Raw genomic sequence first — 26,211 nt, 5'->3', positions numbered from 1 at the left:
CTATAGTAATACCTTGAGGATCAGAAACCTAGCTTGAGTATGGTGAAAATATTAACTACATGTGAACTAAAACACCCATCCAGCTGTTATGTTTAATGCAATGCATAACATACAGTAGACCTGATTGTTGAGTTTCCGGTGCATATGGGTAAAACGAATATCCGTGAGGATGTTTTCTATTTACGTCCTCCAAGAAATCAAGTGGCCTGCTGTGGCTTTCCTCAATTATATGTCCACCTACCCCACCCCCCGGTTCTTCCTTCCCACCTCTTCTCCATCCAGGGAATTTCTAATAAACTACAACTTCATTTCAGTTCAACAATTTAGCCTGGGACAATGTTTAGTTAATGTTACTAAGAAACAACTACCAGTCTATAAATACTGACTGAGATGGTTGAAATGCCATGCAAAGTGCATGGCATTGTGTATCACCCACTGTACAGGAGCGATTCCTGCTTGGTATCTAACAGCGCAGCATGTACACACAAGTTCCAGTGAAGTCAGTGAGACAACACCTCTGGAAAATTAGGCCAGACATGTCCACAGACAGTGCAGTCCAGCTAAAACTAAAACAGCAGCTTTGGGGTTACTGTTAAGAATGACCAAGTTGTTGTTGTACAGTGATGACAGGGTTCTTAGAGACTATATGGCGTTCCAGATTAAAATTCCACTGCCAAATTAAAGTGAAGGTTGTGATGTTCTCCCTGGTGGAGTCAAACCTTCTGTTTATTCTGCTAAATCCCTTAAATCAAAGATGACTTAATCCATGAGCCCATAAGAGTACATCCAAAACACTTTTTCCCCTGAATGGATGAGATTGTAGCAAGCATCAGGTTTTTTTTTTTTAAATTGCTGGTGGAGGATACTCACATAACTCTGTTCTCCACAGAGAAAGAGAGAGAGAGAGAGAGATTGGAGAACATTTTTCGAGCCAAAACTAATCAGGTCAAATTCGTGAATAGTTTCAGGTTGGCCACAACTGCATTGTTAGCAAATAAATGACTTGTCTGAACATTTTCACCCAGATCTAGTTATGAGGTAATTCTTTTATTCTAGTAAGGATTCATATAAGAGATTTCCCATTCTCACAGACTTCGTCTCTGCAGCACTCATACCCATGAGACCTGGGGCTTATAACAGGCTAAGCAGAAAATGTTTGTGGGAGGCAGATTGTTTGAAGAGACTATCACAGAGTAGTGGTTGGGAAAAGAATATTCTGGGAAGGGTTAGTATTTCCCAGTCTCCAGCCTAACCAGGTCTTACATACCTCAGACTGATTTACCAGAAGCTCGGACCATTTCTGCCATTTGGGACATTTGTCCCTGTCATCAAATGTGGTTTCATTAGATGTCCAGCAGCACTGCTCGTGGCTGTACCAGAATGCAGACAAGCAGACACCCTCTTTCAGATCTGTCATCCAGTCTACAGCTAGATCTATAACTCCAGCTAACGTGCCTGAAAAAAAAGATCAGGAAATAAAAAATAAAGTAAAGTGGAGCACATATTAATCTAATTATATTGAAACAAAACACATGATGTGACGGACCAGTTACAATATGAGCATAAACATGTGCCAAATAATTAGACTGAACAGCTGAGAGTTAGTAGGGAGCAACTGAGCTTCTCCAAAAATATCCTCTCTTCTTCTACATTTTACTGTGCAATGCTTCTTCATAACACCCTAATTCTTATCTTGGCTCTGCCCCTGATAAAAGAGGACATCACATTCCAAATACAGACACAGGCCCCAGTCCTGTAAGCTGATCCATGTCAGCATGCCATTTGACTGCTGAAGTACCAGTGAAGTTAATGGGACTTCACACATGCAGAGAAATCAACGTATACATATTGGACTGCAGGATCTGGGAAATTGTTCCACATGGCAGTTGAGAGGAGGTGTGTGTGCGTGCACACACACACACCTATTTCTGTTGGGCCCAGTATACAGATCTTTAAAATGAGCAATTTAAGTAATAAAAATAATGTTAAGGCCCAATCCTGATTTACTGAATTTTATGATAGTTTAGTCATTAAGATCAATGGGACTATGATTTAGTCTTTGATATAGATACCTAATAGTAATTCAAGCCCAAGAATAAAAATGTCCTTAAAATACTTTCTTTATGAACTTCATCCTTCATTGCCGGAGCCAGCTTTTTCAAATAATGATACAGAGCAACAGTGACATCCAGTGGCCAAACAATGCTTGAGTATATGCCTTATGCTGTGGATTCCCAGAGAAGATCTTGACTTTCCTGTACAAGTCTTAACCAAACATCATAATCTACCCAGGGGCGGCTCTAGGTATTTTGCCCCAAGCACGGCAGGCAGGCTGCCTTCAGCGGCTTGCCTGCGGGAGGTCCGCCGAAGCTGCAAGACCACCGGACCCTCCACAGGCAGCCGCCCCTGAATCTACCATAGCGCTAGTATTGTGAAAACAGAGAAGTCACCATAGCACCAATGCATTTTGCATCAGTGCATAAGAAGACTGTGAAAGCCTGTCTTCCACCACAGAATTGGTTTATAGAACCTCAAAGTTATGAACACCAGAGTTACAAACTGCCTGATCAACCACACACCTTATTTGGAACTGGAAGGATGCAATCAGGCAGCAGCAGGGGCGGGGGCAAATACAGTATAGTACTGTGTTAAACATACTAAAAAATAAAGGGAAAGTTTAAAAAAAAGATTTGACAAGGTAAGGAAACTGTTTCCGTGCTTGTTTCATTTAACTTAAAGCAGCATTTTTTCTTCTGCACCGTGAAGTTTCAAAGCTGTATTAAGTCAATGTTCAGTTGTAAACTTTTTGAGAGAATAACCATAACGTTTTGTTCAGAGTTATGAACAACCTCCATTCCCGAGGTGTTCGTAACTCTGAGGTTCTACTGTGATTATTTTGGACTTATTCTACACTGATATCTTCAGACAATGTTATTGAAAAACTATTACAATTGTATTCAAAAGTTAAATTAGAAATAAACTCTTTAAAGACAACTGAAAGGTTTTGCAATAACTTCATAAGTCCATCACGTTTATTGTCACGTCAGCAAGAGGGATAATACTTGTCACCACTGTAAGGCCATATGACAACAATAAAGGATTGAATGCGATATGGGAAGAATCTCTCTCCAAACTAAAGGAGAACACAGATATGCCAATGAGAGGTACGTGAGATCACTAGAGAAGCAAAGGGGAAAGCTGGTGTAGCAATCCAAGTATTTGCTTTTGTAAAGAGTTAGTTTGATATAGATAGATAGATAGGTTTGGTTTTTTGTGGCTTGTCATTTCTGGTTGCTCAAGTTTCTATGGCAACAGTGGGCCATATCCTGAGCCGGTGTAAATCACCATAATGCTACTGACCCCAACGTGCTAGCTAAGTGAGTTTCGCTGTAAGCTCCATGATTTTCTGAAAAACCTCCTACTGATCAGAATCTCTACACAAGATCTGGGACTGGCACAAGGAAACCTCTGCCCTGTCTAAAATGTGCAGAGTTGGGTCCCTACCTCAGACTCTGATGCATCTCCCTATTTAGCTACACTTCCCAAGCTTCGCTTAAGGTACATCTACCCTGCACGCTGCTTTTGGCAGCATGTCGAGTACATACATTACGCACACACCCCAGCTTGGGTATAAATAGCAGTGTAGACAGTAAGGCACCGCTGCCTCCCCCCTCTGCCAGAGCCTTTTACTGATACATGGAGCTACACATTGCAATGTGGATGCCATCTGCTTTTTCAGTGAGGCGTGTAGCTACACATCCCCTACATGCTGCCGCTCGTGGTGTGCAGTATAGACAGATCCTTAGAGAAGCCTTCCATCATGCCCTGTCAGGTAAATCAATACTCATGTCACTTCAGAGGTGGAGTAAATAAAGACTATAACAGGAGTGGCCAAACTTATTGGCCCTACAAGCTGCACACGACACTCTTCAGAAGTTCAATAGCTGGGGCACACCTGCCAGGGGCCGGGGCTTGGGGCTTCAACGCCACGGAAGGCGCTTGATGGGGCTCATGGCTTCAGCACAACCCCTGGCAGGTGCATCCTGCAGGGCTGAAGCCCCAAGACCCGCCTCCCCGCTGGGTAAAAGCCCCTATCCCACCACCCCACTGCAAGGCAGAGATCTTGAGCTCCCCCCACCCAACCAGTCTGATAGGTGGAGAATGGGGGACACACACACCGCGAGCCACACTTTAACGGTAAAAGAGCCGCATGTGGCTTATGAGCCACAGTTTGGCCACCCCTGGAGTATAAGATTGTTTTTAACCTTATAAAGTGACTTGCCTAAGGTCACAAAGAAAGTTGGTGGCACCGCTGGGGACATATGTCCAGACCTCTGATGTGATAGACTCACATTTCATCCATTACACTACGGTGCCTCTGAGAAAACTGCATAGTTATGCTGGCTGCAAAATGAGGCTGCTGGGGTCAAGTGCTTTGAGATCTGCTAATAGATGAAAGTGCTACACATGTGGCCTACTTTTCACATAAGAAAACTGAGACATGGAAAGGCTGAATCAGCTGCCTGGGCAGTACTGTGGGCTAGGTTAGGTAGAGTCCTGTGAGCCAGAAAACCTTGTGCCTGATTTCCATAAGTGCTGAAAACTCATCACTCCAAGGAAGTCAATGGGAGATGCAGCTGCTCAGAAACCTCAGCAAGTCAGGCTAGTTTAATTGACTTTCAGTGAGACTTAGGCTCCTAAGTGCCTAAATCACTTTTGAAAATGGGACTTAGCCATCTAGATCCCTTAGGCCTTGCAATGCTGAGTGAAACTACACCTGAACACCTTTAAAAAATCAGGACCTGTGTGGCTTTCCCAACGTCACACAGGAAGTCTGGGGCAGAGCCTCTCAGGCGCCAGGCTAGTTCCCTAACCACTGCCCTTTTCTTTCTATTACCTCAAGCCACCACTGTGATGAAGAAGTGTGCAGAGGACAATCTTGAGGGGTAGTCTGATGTATTTGGACAGGATCGTTCGGTAAAGGGGATACTGGAAGGCACATTTCCCTAGAAATGTGGTGTACAGTAGTCAAAGATGTGGTAAGGTGTAGGTCTGTGAATAGTTAATATCTATTAACTAAGTCCAACCTAACCACAACTTTTCCCTAGCATAGGTGCAGGATAACATGTTTTATTTTTATTTAGCCAGTTGAGATAAAAGGTGTTAACCCGCATCCACATTCGGAGAAAGGGTGGAGTTAGTTAACATGTTAACTAGCTCCATCCTAACCTCAATGTACCCATACGATATACCTGAAGGACAATTCTATTTGGCATCAACTTTTGAGGTTTCAAAATATTTTTGTTCCACACTGGAATGAGAGAGTGAGCGAGCATATGTTTTCACTGTACACCTTGGGGTACTGGCTTGGAATGTGGGGGAGACAGGTTCAAGTCCCTGATTCAGAGCAGAGCTTTTCTTCCCAACTCAGGCAGAGTTGAGCATTTCCCAGGCTGGTATGCTAACCACCGGGGAGGGATGGAAGGTGGGGAGAGGGGTGTCTCATAAATGTACTCAAAACTTTTGTTGAGAAGATGTATTTCTCCATGAAACAGCATATTTTGTCAAAATTTCAGTTAACAAAAATGCTCCAGCTAGCTTTAGCCATAATGTTCCAGAACAGCTTTCACTCACAGTTCTAAACACTGATATTAAAGGCACTAACTTTACATTTGTTAAACCAGGAGATTCACACTAGTTTTGGTGAGAACATAGTGCATAAAACTTAACATCATGCTGTTTCCTAGCAGTCATAATCACATTGGCATAACTGAGACAGCATAAAAACTATTCAAGGCCGCTGTTTCAGGTTGGTAACATGAGAGCAGCTTTCCAAACTGGAAGACATGCTAAACTGAGCAGGAGACAGGAGCAACTCAGGAAATTAATGAATTTCCCATCTGAGTTTGTTGTTAAATATGTAATGTCTGTCTGGCTTGTGAACAGATCTGGAAGTCAGTCTGAAATCAGTTGTGTGTTGGGTCTTCCCCCCCCCTCAGCCCCCCCGCAGGCATGTATAAAGAGATAACTCAGTCTACAATGAATCTAGTGCATTAGAGAACTATATTTTCATTGTACTCTACCAGTACTCTCCTCCTGCATCAAAATATCTATCCATGGAATTAAATTCACAAGATCAAGAAAGGAACATGTGAATCAGAGGCTGAGATAGTCAAAACAGTTCATCAACGGTAAGGCACTTCCACTCAGAGGCATGTTTTCAAAAGCAATACAGAAATCACATTACTTGTTAATAGCCCTTTTTCTAGGTCGGCACTCAGTGTGAGACTTTCCAAGTGAAGCATTAAAACTGTGCGGGTGCATAACTGTCTCTTTATCTCATCCATCTTGAAAAGTTGGGGACCAGACAAAGTAAGTAAAAGATAAGCAGATAGCTCTGCAGGAGACTGTGTGAGAGAGTTCCAGACACAGCACTTCTGCTATTGTGCACATACCTGCCAGTAGTCCTATGAGAAGCATTACAACCCATCCTGACCAGGCATCCAACAAACTCTTGATGAACTCCCAGATGGATTCCTTACTTTTGCTTGTAATCTGTAAAAACACAAACACTGATTCATAAGAGTTGGTTTTGTTGTGTCACATCTACAAGGCAAGACTCTTACTTGAACACAGATGGACTGAACACTAAAAACATTGATTGTTTTTACAGAGCTTGTGATCAAGTTGTTTAAAGTGAATTTGTCCAACCTTAACAATTTTACTTCTTATTTCAGCTCTAATTCACCAGATTCAATGTTTTTTCTCTTTTTTTCTCTCTTCATTTTGACAGATGAAATCCACAGGCAATGAAAGGCAAATTACGACCATCTTTTTGTAGGTCCTGCTCAAGAACCAGGGCATGCACAATGAGATGATACAACAGTTTTGAAAACAACATTTGTCGGCTTTAGGTATGGATATAACTTGGGCTTTTGTTGATGAGTGCATTTGTGTTTGAGTCTGCATCTCTTACATAAAGTCATACAGTTTTAGGCCAGAAGGCACCACCAGGGCATCTAGTCTGACCTTCTGTATATTACAGGACACCACCACCACCACCCACCCCTGCAAGCTAAACCCAAGAACTGACATTAAACCAAAGGATTACAGCCCACAGAAGAGTAGATCATTGTGTGCCACCATGAGAGAACAGGAGGGAGTGAGATGGACCAATGCCCAAGGCTCTGCAATGGCAGAAAATGGATTAAGTGAGATATTCCCAGATAATTCTGGCAATTGACTTGCACCCCCATCCTGCAGAGGAAGGCGAAAAAAACCCCATAGGCACTGCCAATCTAGTCTTTCTAATATCACATATGGCAATCAATTAGACACGGAGCATATGAGCAAGAACCAGCCAGCTAAGTACACGAGAGAGAGAACGTTTGGTACCATCTCAGAGCCCTGGCCCATCCCATCTCCAGGCAGGGCCACCTCCTGATGCTTCAGAGGATGGAGATTTTTAAAAAATGCTTCCAAAATACATTATGGGAGGGGGGGAAATCTCTTCCTGACCCTTGCCAGTGGCTTGCTGAAACCCTGCTGCATGAGCAGAGCATACACCAGAAGTGAGCCGTGGGGCTATTGAGCCCTACCCCCTGCCATCACTCAGACATTTGTCCATCTCTCTCTTAAGACTAGTTCAGTTGTTTGCCCCCCACAACTCCTACTGAGAGGCTGTTCCAGAGCCTCACTCCACCAATGGTTAGAAACCTTCTAATTTCCAGCCTGAATTTGTTCCCGGACAGTTTATATCCATTTGTACTTGTACCAACATTGCCCTTTAGCTTAAATAGCTCTTCACCTTGCCTGGTATTTATCCCCCTAATGAATATACAGAGAGCAATCGTATCCCCTCCTAGCCTTTGTTTTACTCAACAATCCAAGCTCTTCCAGTCTCCCCTCATGAGATAGGCCCTCCATTCCCCTGATCATCCTAGTAGCTCTTCTCTGCACTTCTTGCAGTTTAAATTAATCTTTCTTTAACCTGGGTAACCCGAATTGTATATAGGATTGCAAGTGATTACTTACCAGTGACTTGTATAATGGCATTAATACCTCTCTAGCTCTACTGGAAATGCTTCATCTGATACATCCTAGGATTGCATTTGCCTTTTTCACAGCCTCATCACATTAGTGGGTTATAGTCATCCTGAGATCGACTGACATACCCATGTCTTTTTCCTCCTCTGTTGCTTTCAACTGATGAGTCACCAGATTGAAGCAGACATTCTTATTATTAGATCTTAAGTGCACTTTGTACTATTGAATTTCATCCCATTTCTATCACTCCAGTCTTCAAGGTCATGCAGATCTTTTTATGTAATATTCCGATCCTCCTCTGTATTGAGAATGCCTCCCAACTTTGTATCATCAGCAAATTTCAATAGCACACTCCTCCTCTTTGTGCCAAGGTCATTAATAAAAATACTGAATAAGGTTGGACCAAGACTGATCCTTGTGGAACTCCACTAGTAACCTCCCTTCAGTTCGATAATTCATTTTTCAATACAACCCGTTGCCTGCTCTCCTTTAGCCAATTCCTTATCCACCTTACAATGCTTGTATCAATCCCTAATTTAACAAATAATTTCCCATGTGGCCCAGCGTCAAATGCTTTACTGAAGTCCAAGTATATTAGATCTACTGCATTTCCCTTAGCTAAAAAATCAGTTATTTTGTCAAAGGAGGAAATCAGGTTAGTCTGGCCTGATCTACACCTTTGGTAAAACCATGTTACACTGCATCCCCTTTACTTCTATGACTTTAATTATTCTTTCCTTCATAATTTGTTCTGAAACCTTGCATACTACTGAGGTCAGACTAACAGGTCTGTAATTGCCCAGATCACCTCTTTCCCCTTTCTTAAATATAGGTACAATGTTAGCTAGTCCAGGGCCGCCCAGAGGATTCAGGGGGTCTGGGGCAAAGCAATTTTGGGGGCCCCTTCCATAAAAAAAATTGCAATACTATACAATACTATATTCTCGTGGGGGCTCCTGCGGGGCCCGGCGCAAATTGCCCCACTTGCTCCGCACCCACGGGTGGCCCTGGGAAAAATAAACCTTCTGCATCTCGGCACAAACCCAGTTTTGAGAAAACATCTTTACAAGGTATCACTGGTTCTCAGCATCAGCTAGTGCTAAAAGGCACTAAAGCTCATTAAAAGGGTTGGACAAATATTTTCTGTCAACACTTTTTCTGGATCGAAAACTAGGGGTTTTTAAAAAGCAGGAAAAAATCACGGACGTCTGCTTTCCTTCAAAATTTGTTGTGGTTTTTTAAAAATCACGGACAACGTCTGCTTTCCTTCAAAATTTGTTGTGGTTTTTTAAATTGAAAAACTGAAATTAGTCTGCCAAAACCCAAATATGGTTTGGGGTTTCAGAAGTGTGTGGCCAAATATTTGTTGCTTGCTGTGTTTGATTGTTTAAAAGAAACAATAAAAAAATTCTGCTTAAAAAAAATCCAAAACTTTTGAACCACCTCAGCTTGTGACCAGCAAACGCCTGAGCCCATCCAGTCAGAGATTTTTCCAGGTTTCTGATACTCTGCTGGCTTCCTTGACTCATATCTGTCTCCATAACTTTGGGTTCATTTAGGTTAAAACATAAGAACAGCCACACTGGGTCAAACCAAAGGTCCATCCAGCCCAGTATCCTGTCTGCCGGCAATGGCTAATGCCAAGTGCCCCAGAGGGAGTAAACCTAATAGGTAATGATCAAATGATCTCTCTTCTGCCATCCATCTCCACCCTCTGACAAACAAACAGAGTCTAGGGACACCATTTCTTACCCATCCTGGCTAATAGCCATTAATGGACTTAACCTCCATGCATTCATCTGTTTCCTAGAGACTGGCTCCATGGGGTCCCTCACAAACTGGAGACGGTTACTGTGGGTTTGTCTTTAGTATAGACTATGTACATACTCCACGAACTGAGCATTTGAGCTTGTTCCAGAATCTGGGATGAGCCTATGTTGTGAAAACTGAAATGCTCAAATAGCACATGTATGTGAATGGACACAGTGTGCTAAAATTAAATTAACCCAGGGATTATCAAACTGGGGGTCAGGACCCCTCAGGGGGTTACGAGGTTATTACTGGGGGTCGTGAGCTGTCAGCCTCCACCTCAAACCCCGCTTTGCCTCCAGCATTTATAATAGTGTTAAATATATAAAAAAGTGTTTTTAATTTATAAGGGGGGGGTCACACTCAGAGGTTTGCTATGTGAAAGGGGTCACCAGTAACCCCTTTGAAGTGTCAGGGAATGCAGGGTGGGGTCTCCCTTGGTAGGGTTGAGAAGGATATTGCTCTTCTCATGTGATCCCTCCCCTAGTGGCTAATATTAAATGAAGCTACCCTCCCCTGACATGAATCTCCCTATGGCACTGAAATTAAATATAGACTATAACTTGGCATTTGAGAAGTGAACGGGATGGTAGCCCTAATGGAAAAGCTAACAGCTTGGCTCTTCTGCAAGCCTCAAACTGCTGAATGAGCTTTAGGGTAGGGAAGGCTGTGCCTCCAAAACAGCCTGGCCCTACCCCCTATCCAACCCCCACCCACTTCCTGCCCCCTGACTGCCCCCCTCAGAATCCCTGACCCATCTTGTTCCTTGTCCCCTCACCGTCCCCCAGAGACCCCACCCGCAACCACCAACCCGGGACCCCACCCCTGCTCCCTGTCCACTGACTGCCCCGACCCCTATCCACGCCCCGCCCCGCTGAGTCCTGACAGACCCCCAGAACGCCCCCACCTCTGCCCGCTCCCTATCCCCAGGACTCCTGCCCCTTAGCCAACCCCGGCCCCTTAACCCCGGCTCCCCCCTCACCCAGAGCCTCTGCGCATCCAGGAAGTTCCCTCGACAGCGGCAGCGTGGCTCCGGCGGGGCCCTTGAGCTCCGCCCCGCTCAGAGCCGCGTGGTCAGGGGGCGGGATTGTGAGCTCCATGCTGAGCGGAGGGAGCTCAGGCTCCGCTGGAGCTTGCAGTCCCGCCCCCTACCACGCGGCTCTGAGCGAGGAGCAGCTCAGGGGCCCTGCCGGAGCCACGCTGCCGAGCGAAGCTTCTGGATGCGCTGAGGTTCCGGGAGAGGGGCAGAGGTGGGGTCGGGCCGGGCTGGGGCCGGGGAGGGAGCCTCAGCCATTCTCGTGGGGGCCCCTGCGGAGCCTGGGGCAAATTGCCCCACTTGCCCCCCCAGGCAGCCCTGAGCTAGTCTCCAGTCATATGGTACTACCCTGAAAAGATAAATTCATTACAAATCCTTGCAACTGGACTAGCAATTTCATGTGCTGGTTCTTTCAGTATTCTGAGGTGGGAATTGTCCAGTATGCCTGATTTGAGTGCATTAAGCTCTTCCTGGTTTTCTTCCACCTCAGACATGGTCATTTCCATTTCTAGACACTCATTTTCATCAGCCATACTGCCTTCATACCCACATTCCATATTATCATCATTACTGAAACCAAGACAAAGTATTCATTTAGTTTTGGGGCCATACCTTGATTATCTTTCATCTCCTTCCCATCCACACTGCATAGTGGCCCAACCTCAACTGTCCTTAGTCTACTTCTAGTTATATAACTAAAAAACTTCATTATTTATTTTAATTTCCTTAGCAAGAACTCCTTTAGCTTGACTTTTAGCAAGTCTCTCTTTATTCTGGCATTTCCGAACCTCCATAGTGTAGCTTTCTTTGTTGATTAACACCTTTTCCAAATCCTTATAAGCTCTCTACTTTCTCCTAATAACCTTTTTGAGGGGATCATTTATCCAGGTGGGCCTACAACCTCTCTCTTCAAGTTTCTCCCTCTTACTTGGGATGCAAATTTCCAAATGTTTTGTATAGTTGATTTTAAAAAATGCCAACCCTGCTCCATATTTAAACCCTTGAGCTCCTCAGTCCAGCTGACTTTTTTAACTAATTCCCTTAATTTTCCAAAGGCTGACCTTCCGAAATAAAAGGTCATCATTGTCTACTTGGTTTTGATTTACCTTCCTATGTCTGTCAGTGTCACGCGATTTCTCTCTCAGCCAATCAATGGTGTGGAAGTCCTCATATGTCCCAACATCAGGGAAAGGCTCATCCAGGAAATCCATCAGATTGCCAGAACCATTCATGTCTCCTGCATTAACCATATTAGTATCTGTAGGAGGAAAAAACACACATTTAGAAAATTCATGCAACATATCCATTTGTTTCAGAACAAAATTATTCAGAAAACCCTCGACCTGCCACTACACACACAATGCATGAGATAACCAGTCTTGTTTAAAGGAGCTTAGTATGTATGAAAAGTAATTGTTTCTAAAGCCTACATCAACAGAAAAAATACGTTCACCCTGAGCAAAATGTTTGCATAGAATTCCCAAGCTCTGTTGAAAGTGCAGGTTCCTATGTGGTCACTCAGGTGATAGTTCAAAGAAGACTGCCTGTTCTCCTGATGAGGTCTGACAAGTGGTGGGGGTGGTACTGATGAAATAGACTCCTGTAGACACCAATTGCAATTTACAAGGAAAAATTGGAGATAAATATGGACTTTAAAGATCCTTAGGTAACCTGACAGGAGCAGTTCTGCAGCATTTGGAATTCATTAGCAGAAAGAATGTCCTTTTGCTATAGATTGATAAGGTTAATAAAATCCTCAACACTTTGGATCATATTCTGCTCTCAGACATCAACACACAAATCCCACATGTGTATCAATGAGTGCTACACATGTGCAGGTAAAGGCAGAATCTGGCCCCCATGAATTTCTTAGGAAATTTACCGATTCCTATAATTAAAACAGGCAAAAATGTGGCAGACCTGTCCCTGGTGCTGTGCTCAGTTCCTCCCAGTCCTCCCCACTTGCCTATATTTTTAATTTTAAATTATATTTAATCCCTCTTTTTCTATTCCTTTAATTTTTTGTGGTAGGAACATACAGGACATAAGCACCAGAGCTCAGTTTTCTGAGTTTCTGTTCCTTTGAGCACTGCCAATTAGGGACTTTTTTTTTTTTTTTTTTTACTAAATTGACAATCTGCTCTGAGCAGACAACTGAAAAAAACACCATAATTTTACAAGGAGTGCAGCAGTCACCATGATAAATCTATAGAAAGTCTTAAGTGCAGAAATCAAATAATCTTCAAGCACCATGGCATGTTTATCTGAAAATGAATCAACCTACGGAGTCCAAAGGTTGGGAAGGACATGAAACCCAGACAAAGTGTCCAACATAGCAATGCAATGCATGAATAATTTGCTGCTGGACTGACTTTTTTAGTAAAAGTAGAAGTGAAAGAGTGTCACTGAGAAATAATGGCAGATAACCCAGCAGATGGCAAAGACTCTCCTGCACATGCTTATCTTAATCTATTTCAGGTACTTATATGCCCCCTATCATCATCAGTATCTGAGCACCTCACACTTTTTAATGGATTTATACTCATTACACCCATTAGGTAATAGCACTCTATTATCTCCATTTTACAGCTGGAAACCTGAGGCACAAAGACTAAGTGACTTGCCCAAGGTCACACAAGAAGTCTGTGACAGAGCCAGGAACTTAATCCAGTTCTCGAATGTCCCTAATCACTGGACCATCCTTCCGCTTCTCATCTAACACTGATCACTTCATAACCAAAGTCTATGAGGTTTTGTGGCTCGATGCCAGCAGAGTACAATTTTGGACGTACGTGACCTGCCACAGTTGTGAGGATGAAAACTGGATGCGACTCTGGTTGCAGATTTAAATGTGTTTCTGTTTTGTGGTCACACTGTTGTCCATAGTCAAATAGTTCCATGCCATTATTTACTGTTTCCTGTGAATTTGTGTGCCTGGCTGCTAGAGATTCTCAGTGCTGTATGTCGATATCACACTCTCACAATGAACACACTGCTGTAAGTGTTGTTTTTTTAAATTGCCCACTGTTTCAGCTAGTTCACCACACATCATCTATTCATAGAAAATCAGCACTCCAGCTAACCTGCATGTTTATTAGTATTGCCTGCGTGCTGGCGAGTGTCATAGTTTCAGGTCTAGCTGCACCTCTGTCCCTTCCCGGTTTCTGTGAATGCATCCCCTCAAGAGGCAGGCTTTGTGCTTTTACCTACCCTGAGGGTAGAAGTACACAATTCTCTCCCTCTTAGACTGCACCCTGAGCTACAACATGTATCAACTGTGCTTGTCCAGCAGGTCTGACTGGAGTTAGTACCTGTGATTTTTCCCTTCAGGAGTCTGTGTACACAGTGACCCAACAACTTCCTTAAACCAAAGTATTGTTTATTTTGACAGTAGGAACAAAGCATAGACAAAAAAAGGATTTTAAAATAATAGTCTACGTCTATCTTACCTAAAGCCCTACCATCCTGTGATGGCAACCTAGGCAGGCCTAGTCTCTTCAGACACCCTAGCTGGGTTCATATAGTCCCTCCAAACAACTGCTCCTCTTGAGTGTGTGTTCCTTTTAAAATTGATATACTCTTTCTGACCTTCTGGTTTCCAGGACTTTTCTTATCCTGGCATTATCTCTTAACAACCCTTCAGTGTTTGCTTAGGGGTGGCTTATCTTATTCTTTCCCCTCCCTGCTTGTTTTTCCTTACAGCTTTTATTAAACTAAAACAATATATTCATACACTGAACATCTCAATAACCACGTCAACATACCGTAGTAATAAATTATTACAGCATAGTTCCACTTCCATCACAGTGAGACCATCAGACTCCAACAAAATGCTGTTAGATGTTTATAGGACAGTGGTGGCAAGTCCATTCTCAGCATCACATCTTTCCTAAAGCGTGGCACCCAGAATTGAACACAGTACTTCAGCGGGTGCCTCGCCAATGCTGAGTAGAGTGGGAAAGTTATCTCCTGTTTCTTATGTATGACACTCATGTTAATACACCTCAGAATTATATTAGCCTGTTTCACAACTGTATCACATTGTTGACTTGGATTCAATTTGTAATCCACCATAAAGTTCCTTTTCAGCAGTACTAACACCTCATCACTTACTCTCCATTTTGTAGTTGTGCGTTTGTTTTTTTCTTCCTAAGTACTTTGCACTTATTTTTATTGAATTTCATTTTGTTGATTTCAGACCAATTCTCCTATTTGTAAAACTCATTTTGAACTCTAATTCTGTCCTCCATAATGCTTGTGCCCCCTCGCAGCTTGGTGTCATTTGCAAATTTTATAAGCATACTTTTCACTCCATTAACCAAGTCATTAATGAAAATATTAATTGCACCAGACAGGACTGACATCTTGGGACCCAACTAGATACATCCTCCCAGTTTGACAGTGAACCATTGATAACTACTCTTTGAGTACAGTCTTTCAACCAGTTGTGAACTCACCTTACAGAATTTCATGTAGATTACTTGTTTCATTCAGCTTAAAAAAAATCCATGAAGGAAATCTGCATGCTCCAATGAACTTCTAACCTCAATAAGTGCCTACTGTGAATTTGACAGCATTTCCCTAAGTATGTTCTGATAAACCAGACTATATTTAATAATTAAAAAAAAAATTAAAAAGTGAGAAGGCCCAATTATGTAAAGCTGACACAGAAGAGGTCAGTGCCTACAAACAAGCTGATAAAATTCAAGACACCTGCACAGCAATGTAAAAAAGAGCATTCTGGGTGTTGATATGCAAATAAGCACATCAAATTCTGTAGGGATTGTACTCATCATTTGTAAAATTTTGTTTTATAAAACCACACAGAATTTTTGAGTTTTAAGATGCTTTTCTGCACTCTTAAATGGATGAATTATCTTTCAGAAAAAGATGTACTTCAGATGTACTTCAGAAAAAGCCAATTGTATACTAAATTGTCACCTGGAGACAGGCCCTCTCAGAGGTCCAAAGAGGCCCAGGCTACTTCCAGCTTTTGAGGCTCCTAACCATAATAAAAATAAAAAATGACAGCACATGAAAACAAAATAAAGCACCAAAAAAAGAGAGAGACATAATTTGAATATTTTTGTATTTAACAAATGCTTTTCTAGCCTTTTTCTGTGCAAATGCACTAATTAGTGAGGGAAAATCTAGCTTTCGCTTAATGTCACAGTTGATATTAAGCATGGAGAGCCCATTCAAATGCTCTTGTCCCAAGACAAAGGGATGACATATATAGAGAGTAAACTTGGCACGGATACAGACAGAGATAATGTCCAAAAATTTCAAACGTGTCCTCACGAAACTCACTGTACAAGGTTGTCCTCACACATTTTCACCTTGAAGCTGGGCCTATAGACTACGAAAGCCGATGATGATGGCCAAGCTACCAAGCTAGGGCTCAACCAACCAACCAGTCACTGTTGTTAGCTACTATTTGAAGATAATAATGAGGAATTCTCACACACAAACAATTCCTTAGTCAACTGGATCTAAAACTAAAGACACTAAAATGTAACAATTCTCTACCTTTCAACACACACACTTGATCTAGCACCAGCCACTAGTAGTGGTTTTATTTATATAATCAGCTGATCTGAGAGGACACTTTCATCACAGTCTAATCTTGTGCCATCAGAACTGATATTTTTATTAATATTTATGAAAATTTTTAACTCTAATATGACAAAATCTGTATCAGTTAAAAAAAAATTATGTCTTTTACCAAATCACATCTCTTATTTGCTTAAATTTGCAGCTCTAAGCTGAGAGAGTATTTTTAGGGGGGAGGGATAACTCAGTGGTTTGAGCATTGGCCTGCTAAACCCAGGGTTGTGAGTTCAGTCCTTGAGGGGACCACTTAGGGAGCTGGGGCAAAAATCAGTGCTTGGTCCTGCTAGTGAAGGCAGAGGGCTGGACTTGATGACCTTTCAAGGTCCCTTCCAGTTCTAGGAGATTGATTGGTATATCTCCAGTTATATATCACATTTTGGTCCAACAGGGATGCACATAAAAACAAGTTGCAAAACTTATCAAATGCCAAAAAATTAACAAGTGTCTAAATCTGAGGTCCCTCTGAGCTTGAGGCCCAGGCCAAATGGCCCTCCTGGTCCCCCTCTGATTGGCCCTGCCTGGAGCAAAGTTTTACAGATGGGTGATAAAATTATGTTTAGAGTGGAAAATACTGAAACTCTCAGCTTTGTAACATTGTTACAATATGTGCTAATGTAGAAACCACACACAGCTAGAAAGGATGTATCAGTGAAATGGTGTTCTAGATAGGATGGTGATTGATTTGATGCAAAGTATATTTGCTCTAGCAAGGACAGACTAGAATGTCTTGCAGCCCAGTGCAAACTGAAAAGCATATTGACTGGAAACAACTAGTTGAAAAGCCATCAAAGGAAAATGCTTGGCTGTAGTTTAGTGCAACTAGACATGTTAGTTCCATGGTACATTCTCATCATCCTGTTTTCTATTTTAATTGGCCACATCAGAGAGAAACAGACAGTGGTTTTATTAATGAAATTCCAACAAGTTTCAAGTTACTTTCAACATATCACAGTTACTCAATTACTTCTCTACCTACAATAATTGCTATCAACTACTGAAAAGTCACCTTTATGCTTTATTGCTTTAATCTTTATATTATTTGTCTTGAAGATAAGAATCTGGTTTTGCTGTATGGAATTTGTGCCCCTTGCAGATTTTGAGTCATTCTCTTCAGTTAATTTTGTGCTTTAACAAAAGAAAGAAATGAGACTGAGGGAAGAAGGGACCTGGCTGGTGAAGACTGATGTGGCATTGTAAACTCCTGCTTTACACTTTATATTTGTATGGATCTTCTTTTCTAAAGCATACAGAACCCTATCTTTGCCCTATGCCAAATGTGGTACTAGTTGGCTGCCATGCAGAAGCACAACATAGTGGAGTTTGCCTTAGGATTTCTCCATGGTTTGGTATGTTGTGATAGCAACTTAGATTTTCTTTGAAGTGAGATGGCCTGGCCCTTGGAACGGCCAGCTACAGCCAGCAATAAATGAGGAGACCGCCTCAATGATTTGGGTCTGTTGACATAAGATTCTGGAAAAGTCCAGTGTACGTAACTTCTTTTCTCTCAATGTAGTGTGGGGCTCGAGGAAGAAAATATAGGATAATGGATTGATTTAAGTAGAATTCTGAGACCACCCTGGGGATGAACTCGGGGTGAAGTTTCAGCACTACTTCATTCTGTGAAAGGTCACTGCGGGAGGGTCAGCATTTAAATGCTTAAAGCTCATTCAGTCTCCTGGCCGAAGTGATATCCAGTAGGAAGAGAGTATTCAGCCTGAGATGAAGTAAGGAGCATTCTGAAAGGGATTCGAATGGAGGCCTAGGAATCTCAAGAAGATGATGCTGGGGTCCCAGGAGCAGGGTTCTCTGACCAGTGGATATGTACATAACAGACTCTTGAGGAACTTTGATACTGCCAGTGAGTGAAGATGGAGCATGACTGTACTGGTGAACGGCATCCTAAGATCATTGCAAACTTGATGGAGCAGAATGATTTGCCAGAGTGCTACAAATGCAGCAAGTAGTTGAAGATCCATGGTATCAAAGCATATGTTGCTCTGCTGGGCCAGCCAAATTGAGAACTTCATCCATTTTGATTGATAAATCCCTCTGGTGAATGTCTTCCTGCTCTATAGCAGGATCTCTAGGACTTGCCTAGAGCAGTTCCTGTCCATGGTACTTAATGAGCCAACACCCAGGCTGTCAGGTGCAGAGACTTCAGGTCTGGATGGAGTATCTGTGCAGTGTGAGAACTAGATCAGCTGCTGAACAGACATCTGTATCAGGTCTGTCAGCCAAAACTGCCTTACCTAGGTTATGAGAAAAAAATCTCTTTTGAGGTTGGAAATCACCCTGGGGATCAGGGGAATTACAGTGACAAGACACAAAGGAGGTGTGGGCTCCACCACAGAAGCAAGGTGTTGGGCAATAGGCCTGGGCTCATGCCTCCTTTAGAGCAATAATTCTGGCACTTGGCATTAACCTTGGTGGCAAACAGTCTGTCCTGGGAACCCCCAGCCAGGGGATATTGGTTCTATGATGGATCTCTGTAGGGACCACTTGTGAGTAGTCACCGGTTGTCTGGTCAGGAAGTCTGCCAGGTTGTTGCTAACTCCTGGAAGGGAAAAAGCATCTCTGCTATCCTGTGTGGCGACAACATATCCAGAACTTGATGGCTTCCAGAGAGAGGGGAGATGAATGTACGTATCTGTGCTTGTTTACATAGTGCACTGCAGATGTGTTGTCTGTCAAGATCTGCACTATGGAGTTTTGAAGAACAGGCATACTAGCCTGATGGCTCTGAATTCCAGGAAAATGATATGGACCAGACATCTTCTGGGGACCAGGTCCCTTGCATTTCTGATGGTCCAGGTGGGCTCCCAACCTGTGCCTGATGCATCTGTGATTAAAGACACTGACTGGGGGGGAAAAATAATCAGAGAATGGCACACCTTCCACACACTTTTTTGGGTCCCTTCCACCATTTCAGTTCTGCAATGATGTGAAGTGTAATCGAAATGTTTTTGCTCATTTGGTGTTTCACAGAGGCACAGAGAGACAGATTTAGAACAGTCTCAAGTGAACTCTGGCAAGTGGAGTCATACATGACCTAGCAGCCCCAGACATGTCCATGCTATTGTAATCAGGTTTGATTCTAGTGCGAGTAAGAGTGACTGCAGCAACAGGAACCGGTCTTTGGGGAGGTACACTTCTGCCACCATGGAGTCAATCAAGGCTCCTATGAACTATAGTCTGTGAAATATAGTTTGTGATAGGGTTAGAGACAATTTTTCATAGTTCACCAGGAGCTCTGAGAGAACAGGGAGAGGGTATATTCTAGGCTTGTTGCCGTCTCCTGCAGGGATCTGCCCTTGATCAGCCGATTGTTCAGGTAAGGATAGATGGGAATGTCTTTCTTCCTGAGTTGTGCTGCTACTTCATGAAGACTCTCAGTGTCATGGAGAGTCTGGATGGCTGTACCTGGTACTGAGAATGATTTGGTCCCACTATGAGTCTTAGAAACTTCCTGTGGATCAGGTGTACAGCTATATGGAAATATGCATCCTCCAAATCAAAAGCCATGAACCAGTCAGCTGTAATGGCGACTCAGTCCTGGTAGAAAGGAACAGGTGATTCCCAAAGGTGGGTGCAGGTTCCAGATTGACTCCAGTATGACTCGACTCTCCAGTCAAATCTGCTGCCTCAGAGGGGGCTGAGTTAGACAAAGAGGCAGAAAACTGGCACTCCCTAGAGTACCTGGGCTTCTTTCTTTGTGGGTACTGTGACTGTCAGCTTCAGGAGTAGGACACTGTCCTCTGGTAATTCTATGACTTTCTATAGAGGGCCAATGGGTAAATCCCCAAGGACCATAGTGTGGCCCTTGACGGAGCAGAGTGCTGTGTTTGTTTTCTGTCTGAAGATCTCCATCTCCCTGAAGGGCTGGTCCTTTGTAATAGCCTGTATTTCACATGGTACCATGGTATCTACAGATACTTGGTGCCATGAGACCAGTTTCACAGTGACAGCTGTAGCCATCAACCTAGAGGGCATATCAGATGCGTCAATGGCTGCCGGTAGAGATGTTCTCACGACCAACTAACCCTCCTTCATGATCTCCTTTAACTTACCCCTGTTTCCTTGTGGGATATAAAATAGGAAGTGAGTGATCCTCTCCAAGTGAGGAAATTGTATTTGTTAAACAGAACCTGGTAGTTCACCCACCCAAAGCTGCAGTGAGGATTACAAAAATGTGCCTTACATCCAAAAAGGTCAAACGTTTTGGGATTTTTGTCTGCACATATCTCTTTTGTGGGCACTGATTTTTCCTCAGCTGCCAAAACAACCAGGGAACTTGGGTTTTGGATAGTTGTAAAGTGCCCCTTTGGGGCGCCTGACCTCTCTTCTCTGTTCCTTTAAAAGTGGGAGGAAGAGTAGGGTTTTACATGGTCCTTTGCCCAAATGCAGGATCCACTGTTAATGGGGAGGGCAATTCTGGCCAATGTTATGTGGCACTCAAAATGTCAAAGAGTTGGTGAGACTTCTCTCATATAAATGTAGTCTCAGTATCCAGGGTCTCCACAATATGGGACAGGAAGTCATTAAAAGCTTTCAAGTTGTCCATCCGCGTGTCGGGGATGGTGTCATTGCCTCATCTGGCAATGACGATGACTCCTTGGGTGGAGACAAGGTTGACGTAATCCTTCTGTTGCTTCTTGCTCCTGGAGGTCCACATCTGGTTTTGGCATGAACAGCCCAGCTAATGATGCCACTGGGGAATGGGATCTTCTCCTCTTTCTGGAAATGTGGGAGGGGGATCTGCTCCTAGATTTATGAGTTGTGGCCAAGATGGCATGCCATATGGGCACTGGCTTGGTTCTGGCTGGCCAACCCAATGCCACTCACATCCCATTTGGGGTGAATAACAGTGCCCTGGGTTGATGCTTTCTTTGAGGGCAGAGAAGACAGATTTGTACTTGAAACCAGTGAGAGTGAGTACACTGGTGATAGTGAGGAGGCATATATCTTCTCTTCAAACAGTGGTGCCATAGGGCGATAAAGTATCAAAGGCCATCTCCAGCACCACTCGCCTTTTTGGACTAGGGAACATCTCTGGACATGATCCAGTGTCCTCCAGGTGTATCTCAGAGCATTGCTGGGTACTGAGGTTGGTGCCTGGTTTCTTGTTCCCTGTGCCATTCCTGCTCTGATCAAGAACTCAGAGGCTCTGTGCTTTGAAAAGTGATTGTGTGTGTCCTCCTTCTGGGACTTTCCTTCATATTTGGTGCTATACTGCGCTCCATCCAACTCTGTGAAAAAATGTTAACTTTATGTCTGAGCACAGATGCTGGCTTTACTCTCTGGGATGTTAGTGCCAGGTTCATCCATACTGAGGTGTCCAGTGCTGAAGACTTCATTGATGTTGAGGTGGTTGGTATCCAAGACACCAAGACTGGTTCTGCCAGTGCTCTCTTTGCCTTGTTTCCAGTGTTTGATCCTAGAGTACAATGTGTACTCACAGGAGCACTGGCTGATGCTGATTTATCTCACCTTGATCTGGTAGTGATGGTCACCTCTGGGTCTGAAGCAATCCAAATGGACTGCCCCTGCAGGCGTAGCTTGAGCCACGCCTCCCTGGATTTGTGGAGGAAAAGGACTTAAACACAGAGCATATCTGACTGGGCAGAAAACCCACAGTGTCCATCTTTGATAGGGATCAGTTCATAATAGGACAGGAAGGGTTTGGAGTCTACCATGGCGCATGGTGGCTGGCTAAGGAAGATTTTTTTCACAAAATTGGAGTAGTAGCAGATTGAACATTTGCCAAGTTCTGTATTGTTGCCATGGGGGGGTTGCAACGACTCTGTCCTTTATGACCTCACACGGGAGCACAAGGAGGCAGAGGGTGTATGTGCAGCCCTGACAGACACAGCTAGTCAAAAAAACTGATCTTGCATGCATGTGGCGCATGCGCACCTATGTCGGAGTACACACGGACATATACTCAACAAAGAAAAAGTCATTCTATATTTAATTTCCCGTATTTTATGAACACCTTTCATACTTTCAAGTAAAGATGCTTACTTTACTCTAACCCTCAAAGTATCATGATGATGAATTTGCCCACAGCCCTGGCACAAGAAATACCTCCTTCCCCTTTAAAAAAAAAAATCTTTCCATATCAACAACCAATATACAGACAGGAAAATGACGTTATAACAGCTACATGATGCTGCATCATTGTAAGCGCACTTGAAGGTAATTAAAAGGTTATGGAACATTCTTCTAAATATTAAAGAAAAGGTAGTGAGTGATGATTTACAAAATATGTTTAGGGAAGGCATGACTGAACCATTGGCATGTTAAACTGCATTTTAATTGTGTTTAAAAATACCCATGGGCAATGTAAAACTGTTGGTTTTCAAAGCATATTGATTGATCTATTGACCTTCCATATCAGCTTAAAAATTTTAAAAAAGGTCATTTAATTAGAACAGCGCCTCTATCCCCCAAAGAAAACAGTACAAGCCTGTTTGGAAGCATGATCTAGCATAAGAAAGTGGAGACCAGTTAGATTGGACAACCCAGGGAAAAAATAGGAGATTAAAACTAACTATTTTTATTACTATGCATCTGGGTCTATCATATAGACGTCTCTTATAAGGAGAAAACATATTACTATATTCTACAGCGCTCACCTAAAACAGCAGCATCTCTACAGAGAGATGAAGTGGTTTGGAACATTACTTTAAAATATTGTGGTACATTTTTATATGGGTTGATTACCACATATAAAGCAGTCTCCCGCTATAATGCTGTGGGCAAGCTAAATGCAGTATATATTTGATGTGTAGTTTTACCCTGAATAATCTCCATGGAAAAAATGTGAAGCTGCAGCAGTAATGAAAAAACACAGGGCATAGCATCACATGGGAGAGATTCTGGAAGAAAGGAAAAACACATGGGCTAATCACTGGAAACTTAAGGCACAAAGGGAAAGATGTGCTCCAGATTAAATCATGATCTCCAGCCATTAGCTCTCAGCTATTCCACGTAAAGACAAAAGCATAGTGAGGATAATAGAGCTAGTCTTAAGAACAAGCAAAGCAAGTGTCCACTGGCGCCTCAGAATCCATGGACACTCAAACTCACCCAACACAATCTGCATCTTTGGCAGCATGAATGTATGGGGAGGCAGTCTCTCACTGCCAGGCCTTCGCTCCTCTCTGCCAATGGGAATGGAAGCAGCAAGAATTTATGGCCCGATTTCCTGTCTTCTAGTTCTTGCTAGGCCCTGTAATCATAAGGCTGTCCCTGCTAATGCTAAAACCTGTGATGGTAGCACCCACTATATTTAAGGTTAACGTCTAGCTTTCATCCTAAGCTTTCTCCCAGCACCTCCCTTTTCAGTTTAATTGTAAGTCTTTTTTCAAACAAATTCTTTTTGGTCTGAAATATGCTGTGTTTGGTCACAGCTTGAGTTTTCTTGGAAAGTTTGAGCAAAATTGGTTCAGCTGTTGAGTTATGTCAGAAGAAAAAAAAACCCAAACAAACCACTTTCCCCATATGTTCCAAGTGGAATTTTTGCACTCCCATAACTCAAAATCAGCTCAAGCTAAAAACATCAAACTCGGTTTGTTTTGTTGTTCCCAGTGAGACTTAAATGTCAGCCTAAGTCTGAAGAAAACTGGTTCTGTAGATCTCAACTTTATGTGCAAAGTCAGCAATTTCATACACAGAGTTTAGAATTACTCTATTTTGGGTTTTTCAGGTTGTGTTATTAAAGCTTCTTTAATAAAGAATGTCTCACAGTTAACTTTTGTTCAGTTCAGGGAAGAGTGCTCTGTGGTTTAGCACCAACTTCCTCCCTTTTGTCTTTTAAAGGAAACGGGGAAATTTAATTAAACAAAATCAGGAGATGATGCAATGTTGTGGTCGAGAAATGAACACTCAGAAGTCAGCTTTCAGATGTTAGGATTTCTCACACACCATTAACTCTTACATGATTCACATATATTATTTTCTAGTCTTGCTTTCTTCATTAAAATTGATCTTTATTCCATTACTGTTTCAGAAGGTCTGCGTTTGAGCTCATTGATTTATATTGCTTTTAATTTAATACTTCAGTTGGCTCTCTCTGCAAAACTACGTCAGTTTGCATGGAATCCTCAACATCAGGATTCAGGCATATGGGCTGAGCACAGTGGAGAAGCTCAAACTGCAAATCTCTGTACCATGAATAGAAAAACTCTGTTTCCAACATTGTTAGCCAGGAACCTTTCATTAAATTAACTCAAAATCTGTTGCTCCCTTCCCTATAGGATCTTTCTGAGTGTACTCTCACTATTGTACAGGAGTATTTCTTTATTCTTATGATGGATTCCCCCATGTCAACACCCACCAGCCTGTAGCCAAGGAGTATAGATAGGAGTTGGTCAATGTCGTTATTGAATCAGTTCTAAGCATTGTTTCTGAGCTAAGTATGATGACCTCTGCCCTACTCAGGCCATTGCTTTTCTCTCATGGTGCTCACTGCTTCTATGAAGCTTTTATCCAAATGAGCAATGGGTTGCATTCCACATTCTTACACGAGTCCCCTGCAAGAAAATTGCCTGGAATCCATGTAGTATACAATCAAAATGGGTTTTGAAGAGGAAAGGGTTCCGTTTGACTCTCTTTATGGAAACAGATTTTAATGTGATCCATCAACAGAACTAGTGTGATGAAGCCCAAGGATATTACTGATGAGAGGTAGAATGACCCCAGGATATGGGTAATTACACATTTGCAGGCAAACAAGGATTTCAAGAATTATCATACTGAAGCCCTTCAAAATAAAGAGTACGCGGCAGCGCTTTGAAGCGCTAAGTGTAGTCAAAGTGCCAGCGCTGGGAGAGAGCTCTCCCAGCGCTGTCTGTACTCCACCTCCCTGTGGGGAATAACGGACAGCGCTGGAAGCCACGCTCCCAGCGCTGGGGCTTTGACTACACTGGCGCTTTGCAGCGCCGCAATTTGCAGCGCTGGAGAGGGTGTGTTTTCACACCCTGCTGCAGCGCTGCAAATTTGCAAGTGTAGCCAAGGCCTTAGGCAGCAAATACTTTTATGAAAGAGGGGACTAAAGGATACAGCCACAAAAAAAGTATTTCAAACTTAGCAGAGAGATGTGTCCCAGTGTAGCCCAAGGTCCAGTGTGCTTCAGCAGCAGCAGCCATGGGAAAGACAAGATGTAGACTACAAATGGTGGCATGTTGGGAGAACTTCCTGGTTCCTGGCAGGAAGTCCCCTCTGCCCTCCCAGCAGGAAGTTTCAGCACTGACTGAAGCTGGGAGCATGTAGCAGGCAAGCAGAGAGGAGGCTGCTGGACTGGAATGCTCTTCTGTGTTTCTTTACAGAATAAAGCTTTGTTCCTGGTATTTTGTCTGAGTGGGCCTGGTCTGAGGTGAACGCACAGACACACAACACAGCACACCCAGGGGAGCCTCAGGCCTAGTTCCCTAAAGTGGTGTAAAAAAAGGCACAAGGCCTTTTACTCCATCTTGAACAACCTCCTAGTGGGCCAGTGAACAGGAGGGGGACTACCGTGGTCAAGAGACATGTCTCTGGGCAACATACTGGTCTTCATATTAATGTTAAAACAATTGCATTTCTGTGACTTTTTAAAAAGTAAATGTTTATACACACACCCCACACGGCTGTGGGAAAAAGCTTCAGCCCGTGGTCCCTGAAGGCTTGAAAACCCAGAGGCACCCCCAGAACATTTATTATTTTAA

The 26,211-nt window shown here is 43.0% G+C and overlaps 1 protein-coding gene across 5 annotated transcripts in view; it reads right to left on the bottom strand.

The window, feature by feature from the left end:
- Positions 1 to 26,211, bottom strand: part of CLCN4 (chloride voltage-gated channel 4) — a 61,604-nt gene that overhangs the window by 28,177 nt on the left and 7,216 nt on the right. For 3 of the 5 annotated variants that reach the window (XM_039520880.1, XM_039520882.1, XM_039520881.1), the window contains exons 2-4: positions 11,998 to 12,149; positions 6,456 to 6,555; positions 1,268 to 1,455 (exon numbers count right to left, since the gene is read on the bottom strand). In XM_039520880.1, the coding sequence (XP_039376814.1) occupies positions 1,268 to 1,455; positions 6,456 to 6,555; positions 11,998 to 12,149 (440 nt within the window). Of the gene's footprint in view, positions 1 to 1,267; positions 1,456 to 6,455; positions 6,556 to 11,997; positions 12,150 to 23,593; positions 23,667 to 26,211 lie in introns of those variants that run through there. The other 2 variants (XM_039520879.1, XM_039520884.1) reach the window with 1 other exon arrangement.

Source organism: Mauremys reevesii, linkage group 1, assembly GCF_016161935.1.
Source record: "Mauremys reevesii isolate NIE-2019 linkage group 1, ASM1616193v1, whole genome shotgun sequence".
In the NCBI taxonomy this organism is placed as follows: Eukaryota; Metazoa; Chordata; order Testudines; family Geoemydidae; genus Mauremys; species Mauremys reevesii.
This window is presented reverse-complemented; position numbering and strand designations above follow the sequence as displayed.